General features: G+C 38.9%; 1 protein-coding gene across 1 annotated transcript; it reads left to right on the plus strand.

Annotated features, from left to right (window-relative positions):
* Positions 1-57: 57 nt before the first annotated feature.
* Positions 58-12817, plus strand: LOC308095492 (class I histocompatibility antigen, F10 alpha chain-like; the record flags this gene model as incomplete). The annotated part of the gene is made up of 12 exons (XM_080442549.1): positions 58-187; positions 3208-3495; positions 4191-4499; positions 6106-6393; positions 6593-6709; positions 8229-8264; positions 8773-8823; positions 9094-9126; positions 9239-9277; positions 9721-9750; positions 11785-11814; positions 12744-12817. Exons 1-12 carry the CDS (start codon positions 133-135, stop codon positions 12815-12817), a joined length of 1350 nt encoding a protein of 449 aa, XP_080298675.1. The 5' UTR covers positions 58-132.
* Between the last annotated feature and the right edge of the window lie 443 nt (positions 12818-13260).

The following is a 13260-nucleotide window of genomic DNA, read 5'->3' on the forward strand; positions in this document are numbered from 1 at the left end:
CTTTGGACCCAAGGCAAACAGGTAGACAATATAAAGTACAGTATACTTGGATAATAGCTCAATTCAACTGCCGGAATAAGTCCTAGCTGAAAGCTTCGAAACAATGTCCTGAGATTATCGGACAGTAACTATATGTATTCCATATTAGCATTCCTAATTGTTGAGACATTATGGACAGTGAACTGTGGTGAGTATTGTATTATTTTGATTTACCAACTGATTCTAATTAATCAGGACTAATATATTTTGCAATCATTGGTCAGTTTGTTCAATGTGAAGGAAGGCTGGTTAGAAAAACACTTTTGTCCCCTTTTTTGATTTACATTTTATCCTAACATACAGTATACTGCTGACAGATCCATCATTTTAACAAGACATAAGTGTTTTATCATGTAGTTATTATTGTCGGCCTGGCATGGCGAGAGAATATGTTTTGCACCCTGTCCGTCCGTCCGTCCCGTCGTCCGTGTGTTCGTCCATGTGTCCATCTGTCTGTGAACAGCAAATCTCCGGCACCGTTGGCCCGCTCGCTGCGAAACTGTGCACCACACTCCCTGGATGCCAATTCAGAACCTCTGCCCCAAATTTTTCACATGTTATAGCGCCACCAGGAGGCCGATTTGTGCAAAACCCTTTTTTTAAATATTACTCCTACAGATTTTATCACGCAAATCGGTACACAGTATCTCTATAGTCATGTGATCAACACGGATCCAATTTTCCAGATTCCATCCTGATTGGCTAAGATTGCCTTCCAAAGTTTTCAGGATTGGTTTGTTTTGAACAAAATGCTTGATTTCTGTGAAATTGTGCACGCACATTCCCACTAGGCAGAGGAAGAAATTCCACTTGAAAATCAGCCTCATGGTGGCGCTATAACAGGCCGATTCACGTTTTTACATATAACTGCACCGATCTGCATGAAACTTTGCACGCACTCTCCCTAGAGGCCAAGGAAAAACCTTTGTCATGCATTTTTCACATCTGCCTTTCAGAACGCCACCAGGAGGCTGACTTCTGTAAAACTATTTTTTTGCTATACTCCTTCAGATTCTGTCCAAAAATCATGCAAATCGGTACACTGTAACATTACAGTCATGTGATCAAGATGGAAGTGTCCGATATTTCATATTCCATCCTAATTGGCTAACATTGGCTTCCAAAGTTTGCTGGATAGGTCCGTTTGAACAAAATGCCTCAAATCATGAACGCAAAGTGCGATTTATGTGAAATTTTGCACATACATTCCCACTAGGCCGAGGAAGAAATGCCACCCTTTTCACATTGGCTTATTATAGCGCAACCAGGAGGCCACAATAACCTACCTGACCTGGCAGAGACCTGTGCTCAGAGGAGCACTTTTTCTAGTTTATTGTGTATTTGTCCAGCCTAAAAGTGAAATTAGGAATGGACCCTTCGCTAAGCCTGTCCCACCCACTCCACTCTGCTAGACCTTGATCTGGCAAGCTGTGCATGTTATATGACGGAGTTCCCCATATAAATAATTGATCATTTCAAAATCTCTTCTAAATCTAGTCAACATGGCCTGCACTAGGCTATGCACTGGAAAAATGTGCATGACATTATTTCAACAAAATAAGAATTAGGGAGAAACAGTTTATCCAACTCAATCAGCTTTAACATCATATAACAGCCAGAGCTGGACATTAGTTTTCATGTACTGCACGGTAAGACTACAACTAGTAGCAGTTAATACATAGACGAACAAATGAATGTATACTTTTAACGTGCGGAATCCGAAACAGGCAACAGGTGTGTGTGTGTGTGTGTGTGTGTGTGTGTGTGTGTGTGTGTGTGTGTGTGTGTGTGTGTGTGTGTGTGTGTGTGTGTGTGTGTGTGTGTGTGTGTGTGTGTGTGTGTGTGTGTGTGTGTGTGTGTGTGTGTGTGTGTGTGTGAGACACAGCTGGCGACGGAAGAGTGCCAAACGATATGCCAGCATATCCACAAGTTTCCTAGGGCATTGTGGGCATCACTTCCTGTCGATTTGATAAGGTATCAGGGACCAAATCGACAGGAAGTGATTCCCACAATGCCCTAGGAAACTTGTGGATAGCAACAACGGTTGCTAAGCTAGCATCGGACACTCGCTGTTGGGGTGGGATTTATCAAAGGGTCCACTCAAAGCAAATATTGTGTGCAATTATTCTTTATTTTATATCATACTTTTCTTTTTTGTTTTGTAATATTGAAACACAATTTGGTATTATTTAGGAAATATTATCTACATAAATGCTACTAAAACAGGTGGGAAATACATATAGAAAGAAAGGGAAATGGAGGGTTTTATGTTAATCAAATTAAAAAAACTAAATGGAAGAAGACCCATATTTTCATTTGAAAGTTTTTTGTCAAAGGGTACATTCCTGTAATAGGCTACTACAGGCTACAATAGGCTACCTGGAGGTTGGAAACACAGCTCTCCAACCAGCCCCTCTGACTCTATCAGCAAGATAGTCACAATGATTCCCATGATCATAAAACCATAAATTGTATTTCAACATGACCAGCTTTATATGTGGAAGTGGGATAAACAATGTCATAATATCTGGCATCAATTTCTGTTTCAACTTTATATTGTGCCGTGGTGATTACATCTCCATGGCAGCCATTAAGAGAGGTCATTTTGTTGGATATCCAATTTTGGAATGAAAGTTAATTTCCAGTGAGAAATGTGTGGATAATATCTTCAGTTACCCTACAAAAATAAAGCAGATGACAATTCCCATGGGTAATCTCAAAGTTATTGCCATCACATGGAAATAAAGTGGTACCAGATCATCAGTTGGAGGAGATGGACCATGCTTATGACAGAGGCTCTAACCCTGAGTGTATGTGGGACGACTGATTTATACTGTGTGTATTCATTAGCTTGATACAAAGCAGAAAGTACCAGACTCTTACACAGGGTTAGCATACCTAACAAAAACAACAGACTCTGAAGCAGGGTCTAATATAATATCACCCCACCAATACTATGTTGTCCCGCGCAAACCTCCCAAGGTTGACCAGCCGACCCCCCCCAGCTTGAGTCAATATGTAATGCAATGAAATATTTCATAGAGAAATTGGAATACCAAAAATATAGACCACTCTCACACATTATATTGTATGTATTTATATCTCTCTGTATGTCTGTTTGCTTACCAGTTTGTCTTTCTGGCATTTATTCTGTTACATTTCTGTTAGGACTCCCAGAGACCCACTCACTCACCTACATCTACACAGCTTTCTCCAAGCCTATCAACCTCCCAGGGATCCATGAGTTCACGGCCATGGGTCTGCTGGATAACAGAATTATTGACTACTATGACAGCTCGGTTAGGAAAAAGGTCCCCATGCAGACGTGGATGGAGGAGAGGCTCCACAAGGACTACTGGGATAAAGGCACCCAGTCACGCCGAAGCAAGGAGCAGTGGTTCAAAGTCAACCTGGTGATCCTCAGTGGTCGAATGAGAAACAGCACCTATTTCATAGGTTAGAAATCCAAGCAGTTCTTATATAATTTACAGGTTATACGTGTTTTAATTGTGGTTAACCCAGTGTTAATCATTGTTAAAGTCACGTATTGCATTCATCCTTTATCAGCCCTGTAAATACAAATTTCTTCTGAATGTTGTGCAATAGAACCAAAAATATAGAGTTGAGCGGGTGTCAAACTAATTTTATGTCATGGGCCTATTGGGCAAAATGCAACTTCAGGCTTTACCAGTTGTGCAATGTGCACGTGAACGTATACGTGCACATTGCATTCTTCTTTTCCAACCGCTCATATGTGTCTCAGTATCAGCTATAACTACAAAAATGTTAGGTACCTCAGTGGTTCTCAAACTTTTTCAAGTGAAGGACCCCCAAATTGATAATTATTTGGCCACGGACCCCCATCTTTAAATGTTTTGGGCCAAGGACCTCCAGAAGCAAAGATTTGTGTTTAATTTGATTTGATTAGATTTTGAGGAAACACAACAATATAACGTAAACCCAGGATAAACACATAATGATGGCCCCTGGAACCCCACCAAGGACCCCTCTGGGTTCCCGGGCCCCACTTTGGGAACCAATGACGTACATAAGGTAGACTACTGCTTTGTGTGATGACCTTCCAGACTGTTTCCTCTGTATGATGCCTCGTAACTTGTACCTCCCCCTCTCTATTTTTAACTGTTTTACAGAACCAGGACATTTACACATTCTTCAGTGGAGGCTTGGCTGTACAGCCGAGAGACAAGGTGAGAGACGAGGTGAATCATTCAAGTTCATCAGTGGCACATATGAATACAGCTATGACGGTTGCGACTTCCTGGCCTTTGATGATGCCAATAAGCGCTGGATCGCCCCCGTTGACCATGCAGTTCCTACCAAGCGCAAGTGGGACGATGACAAGAAGCTGAACGACTACACCCAAGGTTACCTGGAGAAGGAGTGTGTCTTCTGGTTAAGTCAATTTGTTGATTACAGTCAAGCACAACTCAAGAACAGCAGTGAGTATTATTTTACGTAACGCTATTAACTTTCATTCATTGTGTATGCAGCTCAAAGCGCTTTACAGGTAATACTAGGACGGATACAAATACCAAAAGACCTCAAAACAATACATTTAAAAAGTGCTCCTCGGAGCACAAGTCTCCGCCAGGTTGGTGCAGTTATAGTTAAAAACGCAAATCGGCCAGTTATAACGCCATCATGAGGCTGATTTGAAAATGTTCAAGTGGCATTTCTTCCTCGGCCTAGTGGGAATGTGCGCGTGAAATTTTACGGAAATCGCAAGCTGTGTTCATGATTTGAGGCATTTTGTTCAATACCGATTTGCGTGATGTTTGGATAAAATCTGTAGGAGTAATATCGAAAAATGGGTTTTGCACAAATCGGCCTCCTGGTGGCGCTATAACAGGCCCATGTAAACAAATATAATAATAATTAGGGCAGAGGTTCTGAATTGGCATCCAGGGAGTGTGGTGCACAGTTTCGCAGCGACCGGGCCAACGGTGCCAGAGATTAGCTGCTCACAGACAGATGGACACACGGACACACGGACACGCGGACGGACACACGGACGGACGGACATGACTCCACCATGCCTTTCGGCCTGGTGGAGACAATAATTAACTTTATTATTGTAGCACTTTTCAAAACAAGGTTACAAGCTGCTCTAGGTAATAGTCAGGGGATATTAGCAGAACATTTTCCAATCTTGGAATAAATTCCTTACCAAAAAAAACCTTCACCAATGTGTTTGTAAAGGTGTCTAGTAACACATCTCACAAAGACTGAAATGCAGTTTCCCTAGGAGAATTTTTGACAGCTGCTGAAAGTTGGGGTACCCACCATTTCCCTGCATTTCCATGCAGGGAAAAAAAAAAATCAAATTTTAATTCTGTTTTAAGTAGCATGTGAGGGGTCAAACTAGGGTGTTTTTATGATTCTGAATCCATTGCAAGCATTTGTTTTGCACCAAAACCACTCCTTGGGCTAAAAACGGCCATAGCCATCCTTTTCCAGGTATACTTTTTGTGTAAAAAGCCCATTGATATTGGGCTGTTTTTAGCCCAAGGAGTGGTTTTGGTGCAAAACAAATGCTTGCAATGGATTCAGAATCATAAAAACACCCTAGTTTGACCCCTCACATGCTACTTAAAACAGAATTAAAATTTGATTTTTTTTTCCCTGCATGGAAATGCAGGGAAATGGTGGGTACCCCAACTTTCAGCAGCTGTCAAAGATTCTCCTAGGGAAACTGCATTTCAGTCTTTGTGAGATGTGTTACTAGACACCTTTACAAACACATTGGTGAAGTTTTTTTTTGGTAAGGAATTTATTCCAAGATTGGAACATGTTCTGCTAATATCCCCTGACTATAAGAGGAACACTGAGCTTATGCATATTGATAAATCATATCATAATATTTGTTGTTGCTTTTAGTCATTCAGCTTTATATAATTTGATTTTAAATACATAGTAGTATCACACACAAATATGAATGATGATCATGAATGATAAAAAGTAATTAACCTGTGACTGAAAATAAAAAATTCCCTACAATGCCTATGCATCTTCTCAAAACTCAAAGTTGTCCTCATGGCTTCCCAGTGCCACCAGAGCTCCATGTGTATGGAAGGAAGTGCAAGAATCCGAACTCCATCATGTTACACTGCATGGCAACAGGCTTCTTCTACCCCAAAGACGTGATCCTGAACATCAGGAGAAATGGGCAGGTGCTGGATCAACTGGACGGCATACAATCCACAGGTGTTCGACCCAACGGCGACAACACTTTCCAGATCAAGAAGCATGTGGAGATTTTAAGAAGTGACTCTGCCCAATACAGCTGTGACATGATACACCCTGCGTCCAACATGCACAACGTCAAGGATTGGGGTAAGAGGCTTGTTTACATTATGCAAATAAAATTAAATAAGAGCATTGGATTTTTACTTGGATGTTAAAATATTTAATATTTAATTATAGGGTAAATTGCTGAGCATGCATGCTCTGTTAGAGCAAGACCCTGTTTACATATTTGACAATAGTTATCAGCAAACCCTCATCTAAGTACATGATTCTTTATGGATTTTAGACGGTGTGTATGTTATACCTGACGACATCGGAGCTATTGTTGGTGGTGGTGCTGTTGGTGGTGCTGTTGGTGTTGTGCTGCTGGTTGTAGGGATCATCTATAGGAAGGAAATAAAAGGTTGGGTTCATTTTAGAACAATTTTCTCTTTTTCTAACTTTTTGGGAAAAGTCTGGATTTTCTGTGTTTTTTTTTGTCACCTCGGTCATTAAGCTTGTAAGGGGAACAGGTCACTCAATAATTATAAATAGCCGTTTCTCTCCATTGTGCAATTATATAATTGTGCCTTAAGCTTGCTCAACTTTTAGCATCTTTGAAGTCCCCTGTCAGGCTGGAACGCAGAATATTGAAATATTTATTTTACCCCTCGAGTGCCTATTTCTTATACCCTGGGAAGGTTATGTGGTCTTGTGTGCTTGAACTGGAAACATCCAAGATTATTCTATTTATTTATTTGCTCTCTCCCCCTCTCTCTCTCTCTCTCTCTCTCTCTCTCTCTCTCTCTCTCTCTCTCCCCCTCTGATATGATATGTGATGTCTTGTGTGCCCAAAAAGTCAAGATTAAACATCTATTAAATCTATATCTGAAGCTAAACGGCAACAAAGCTAAAACAGAAAGTAAAACTTCATAGACAGGACAAGTCTCAAACACGCTAAACTGGTTATGGCTGTCATATCAAACATATCACTGTTGCAAGATGAGTACAAAGTCCTCATCATTTTATTACACTGCACAGTGTGATTATAGGTCACGTGTCATCAGTCATTATAAGGAACTGTTTTTTTAAAGTTGACTACTGTACATAAAAGGAAATAAAATATCTCCCCAGGAATACTGGTTCCACTTTAAAAAAAACTAAACAAACAAAAACACATTGCTGCTTTTCACTAACTATTTCATAGAGAGCAAGACACAAATACAGATGAAACGAGAGATAAAACCAAAAGGGGGAAAAAACTAAGCTAATTATAGACATGTTGCTTGGAGTTTATACTGTACATCAGACCATTGTTTCATGGACAGAGATGGTGAAGCACAACCACTTTTACTGGTCTGGCAGATCCCACGAGAACCCCTCGCTGAAACACATTTCCTTTGTGTTAGCTCCCTCTAATTCCCAATGGAGGAAATCAATATAAATTGTGAATATTGTTTGGCAATTTCCCCTAATAGAGGCACTGGTGAAACATTGTATCACACTTATTAAATCACAATCTGTCACAATCAATCAATCACAACATTTACATATGTACATATGTACATATACGAAATGAAATGAATTAATATGACAGTTTTACATTAACCATTTTCATCCTAAAAAGCGAAAATACTGTTTGGAAATGTAGACAGTGTTGCATTAGATCATACAAATTCCAGAGAGAAAGAGTGAAACTCTAGCAATACCAACAACGACTCTGGTAAGACTCTAAACCAAAACGGTATAACAATATGCTTTTAGGATCAAAATTGGAATTATTTTATTCAGAATAAAAGAGACTTAATCACTACAGGTTTCATACATGGAATGCTAAGACTAAGACTCTGCATCCACCCAGCTTTGTTTACAAAAGAAATGAAGAAAGGCAAATAAACAAGTCTGTTCTGTGTCTGAATTTGTCCTCTTGGCTGGGTTGGCAGGAAAAGGCAGTATTGAAGAGTTGGAGAACCTGAACGGTATGAAAATGTTTGCCCCTCTCTACCTTTTCAAAATGCACATTTGTTTATCATACAAACGGTATTGTTGAATATAATATAGTAAAACTGAGTTGAAGGGTTGTATAGAAATGATGGTTTACAATGCTAATATGGAATCTTAGAAATTAATTAATATGACAATTTCAAATGTTCTATAGATGTAAATGATGTAAAGCCATGTTCATCCAAAAAAGAGAAAATACTTGTTTGGAATTTGTATGACCTAATACAACACTTTCTATAGTTCCAGAGATAAAGGTTGAAACTGCTAGCAATTCCAGCAAGGACTCAGGTAAGACAATATGCTTTTAGGATGAAAACCAGATGATTTTATTCAAAATAAAATATACTTAATTGCTACAGGTTTCATACATGGAATGTTAAGACTTAGGGATTTCATCTGCATCCACCCAGTTTTGTTCAAAAAATAAATAAAGAAAGGCAAATAAACAAGTCTGTTCCGTGTCTGAATTTTTCCTCTTGGCAGGGTTGGCAGGGGAACGCAGTGTGGCGGCTGAAGAGCGGGATAAACTGATCGGTGTGATAATGTTTGCCCCTCTCTACCTTTTCAAAATTTACATTTCTTTATTATACAAACGGTATTGTTGAATAGAATATAGTACAACTGAGTTGAACGGTTGTATAGAAATAATGATTTGCGATGCTAATGTGGCATCTTTGAAATTAATTCATATGACAGTTTCACATTTTCTATAGATGTAAATGATGTAAAGCCATGTTCATCCTGAAAAGAGAAAATACTGTTTGGAATTTGTGTGAGCTTATACAACATTGTCTACATTTACAGAGGGAAATGGTGAATCTTCTAGCAACGACTCAGGTAAGACTCTAAACCAAAACGGTATGACAATATGCTTTTAGGATCAAAATCAGGAACGCAAATAAACAAGTCTGTTCAGTGTTTGAATTTGTCCTCTTGGCTGGGTTGGCAGGAAAAGGCAGTCTGGAAAAGGTTGACGACCAACGGAAAGGTATGATAATGTTTGCCCCTATACCTTTTCAAAATGCACATTTCTTTATTATACGAACAGTGTTGTTGAATAGAACAAAGTAAAACTGAGTTGAAGGGTTGTATTCTCAAAAACAAGACACTCATGATTGACATAAACAAACATCCATTATTATAAAATTATTTATATAAAATGTAAGGAATCTCCTGGGGTGACAAAATCACATAATTGTTCTTTGCCGTTTTGAGGGTGAATGTTGAACTTTAGCCCATATGTTATTTTTCTAAATATACAGTCTCTGTAGTCTGTACACAGATATATTGCATTTTGTTAATGACTGTTACTTTTACAAATTTAATGCAGGTGACCGAACAGTTTTGTGCTATTACACTATTCAGTATAGCTGAGTGCATTAAGCACTGCAAAACACATTCATGGTTTAACTCTCTTCCTTTTCTTTACAGATTCCAGTGGGAATCTCAGCAATGACTCTGGTAATTACTCTCTACATCCCATTTTACTTCACTATAATAACACATTATTTAAAGGTAGAAGCTTTACATACATGTATTATGATGCCATAAATGCTAAGTGTTCAGGTTGAATGTAAATGCATGTCATGGGACCTTTGTGCTGCATACATACTGCTCCTCTTGAGGCCAGTGTAGTTTAGTGCAGAGTTTTTCAAAGTGGCACCAGTCCAGCGGTGCTAGGGAATACGTTGATAAGTTAAATGCCAAGTACAAAGTTATTTTCAATCAGGAAGACAACTACACAAAGCATGCTAAACAAAGCATCCAGGGTACAAGTCTAAAGACATTGAATATGTTAAGAGATCGAAATCACAAAATGTCTACTTTCTAAAGATATATTTATAAACTGCTATAAACTGCCAAACAATGCTGATGATTCTATTTATCTTTTAGATTTGTCCAATCTGTATTATAATATAACTTATACAATTGAGGTGGTTGTATTTTATCTCCCTGCTCTTCTATTGAGACATTTAGATCGTGTCAAAGGTCATGTCTCACCTAGACACAGGATCTGACACAAATGTTGACCTGATGGTCAAGATAGTGGGTCTATGATGTCAGGCTTGGATGTTTCGGTTAGCTCCATATGGAGCCCCAGGAGGGGGTCTATGATGTCAGACTTGGGTATGTCAGTTATCTCCATATATGGGGTTCCGGGCATCCTGAACACGGTCTAACTTGCGGTGGTATCCATTTATGACTAATGCCGGCAAGTATGCTCTGAAACATTCTTTACAAATGGTCTTAGATCCATTCATGACTAGTGAAGTGCTATCCGCAGTCTTCCACAAAATCCAAGGCCTTCTGAGTCAGGCCATTTTGGGCGCCGAATTATGTGCGCGCTTGTGGGGGCTCAACTCGAAGCCTGGGCCCCCAAATCTGAGATTGTGGTGGGGGCTCGTCATTTCTCGCAGGGGGTTTAGCCCCGAGGCACCCACAGGATCGGCGCCCCTGCTGGTATTCATTCTAAAGGTCCTTACACACCAGGGCGATTTTTTCGTGCGAATAATACGCTTTTTTAAAAACCTTATAAAGTAAATGCAAGCGTACATGGCGCGAAAAAGCGGAAAAGCGAAGCGAAAAAGCGTCTTTTAATTATTCGGAACGAGTCCGAATTTTGCGTATATTCGCACATTCGCCGGTGTGTAACCGCCTTTAGACTTGGGTTCCGTTGATGGGTTCCGGTTAACGTCACACGTTACGTTCCCCACATAATCCGAATCAATTGGTTTAGTCTCGCTAGTCCCGCTACGAGTTAGAATGAAAGATGGACATACCAAATGATTATTATACCAAAAGAAACCAAACGATTATACTGTACCAAACTAAACACATTTTAAACTAAGGGGAATCAAAAACAAAAAAAAGACCTCCAGACCGGATCAGAAAATCTAAAAACGCCTGTTTCCCACGCAATAAGATAAGATGAACCTTTATTGATCAATTCAGGCAATTCAGGTGTCATAGCAGCAACAGCCGTAAGCGTGAAACACAGGATAGGTAGAGATAGGAATAAGAACAAATACAATAAATATACTAAAGGACCACGAAGAATGATAACTAAAGATAACTATAATAATTATGTGAGTATCCACACTGATAAACGTGTTGAACTTGTTGAACTTTAGGCCATATGTTGTTTTCTAAATGTACTGTCACTGTACACAGATATATTGCATTTTGTTAATGACTGTTATTTTTTGATTGATTGATTGATTGATTGAATACTTTATTAACAGTTTGCAAATAGTACAGTGGTATGGTTTTACAATGATTGTTGAAAGGATAACAAAAAGCCCTGGGGGCTTATTTCCATTGTGGTCCTGTAAATTCAATTTACAGGACCACACCTGCATTCAATTTAATGAATTTTCAGGTGACCAGTGATGCAGAAGGTGATGCAAAACAGTTTTGTACCATTACAATATTAGATGAGTGTATTAAGCACTGCAAAACCTATTCATGATTTAACTCTCGTCCTTTTCTTTGCAGATTCCAGTGAGACTCTCAGCAATGACTCTGGTAATTACTTTCTATATCCCTGTATTCTTAGTGCACGAAGATATGACATTATATAAAGGTAGAAGTTTTACGTACATGTATTATGATGCCATAAATACTAAGTTTTCAGGTATGCATGTCATGGGACCTTTGTGCTGCATACATACTGCTCCTTGTGAGGCTAGCGAAGTCTAGTGCAGGATTTCTCAAAGTGGGTGCCGTGGCACCCTAGGGTGCCATGACACCAGTCCAGCGGTGCCACAGAATATTTTGATGAATTAAATGTCAAGTACAAAGTTATTTTCAATCAGGAAGACAACTATTAACTCAAGTTGTCATTGCAGCGATAGTGCCAATCTAAACAAAGCATGCTAAACAAAGCATCCAAGATACATGTCCAAAGTCATTGAATATTTTAAGAGATTGAAATCACAAAATGAAATAGAGTGAACGTATGCTTTCAACTGTGTGCGTACATTTGAATGTTGCGGTCACGATTATCATCTTATAATAATAATGATACAAATAGTTATATTAGAGCCGATCATACTCCAAATTGTAAAATATGCAATATGAGTGAAAAGTAATTTGGGGTGCTGTGGATGAAAATAATTATATGTGTGTCCTGAGCCCAAAACGTTTGAGAATCCCTGCTCTAGTGGTCAAATGTTAAAATGTAACATTGAATATATATACTGTAAGATGACTGAAAGGTGCGTTTTGAGGCACACTTCTGCTGAAAATATAATAGTATGTACAGTATATTGAGAACGTGTGTGAATATAAAGGTGTATATCAAGCTTTTACTCTTAAATTGATCTGGATTTATCTCTTAAAGAATTTCAAACGCTACAAAAATAGACAAAAAAATAGAATACATTTAACAAATAATTAGCTCAATAAGAAACCAAATGTCCTGTTTAAATGCTGCTTTTCCTTCACTCTTACAGCCCAAGGTTCCAGCACTGGGGGCTATCCCCCTGAATCCGCTAGCCTCTTGAGGGAAAATGAGCTGAGTGCCTGATACTGTACTGCAGAGGTGTCATTTCAGAAAAAAACGAGGGGGTGTCAACAGAAATGACGACTTAAACCTAATTAAAAAATAGATATCACCTGATATGGACAAAATCATGCTCACTTGACTGCTTCCTAAACTTCCTCAAATATTTTATGTTGTGACCCATCCACCTGAGGTCACTTTGGCCCAGGAACCATCAAATATTTTGTGCACTATACATTTTTCATTGTAATGTCCAAAAACGTTAGATAATTTACACTTTTTTATGTATATTGTTAATCAATACAATATACAGAATTAAGCTATATGGCTTCAGCCTATACCTTTTTACAATTTAGGCATTTAGTAGATTTACAGTAAGCAAGGTAAACACGAGGTAATACATCAAATGCATAGAAATAGTAATCTAGGATCATAGCCTAAACAGTATCACAGATCATAGCCGAAAC

This window comes from Gymnoscopelus braueri, assembly GCF_963280865.1.
Source record: "Gymnoscopelus braueri genome assembly, chromosome: 11".
Taxonomy (NCBI): Eukaryota; Metazoa; Chordata; class Actinopteri; order Myctophiformes; family Myctophidae; genus Gymnoscopelus; species Gymnoscopelus braueri.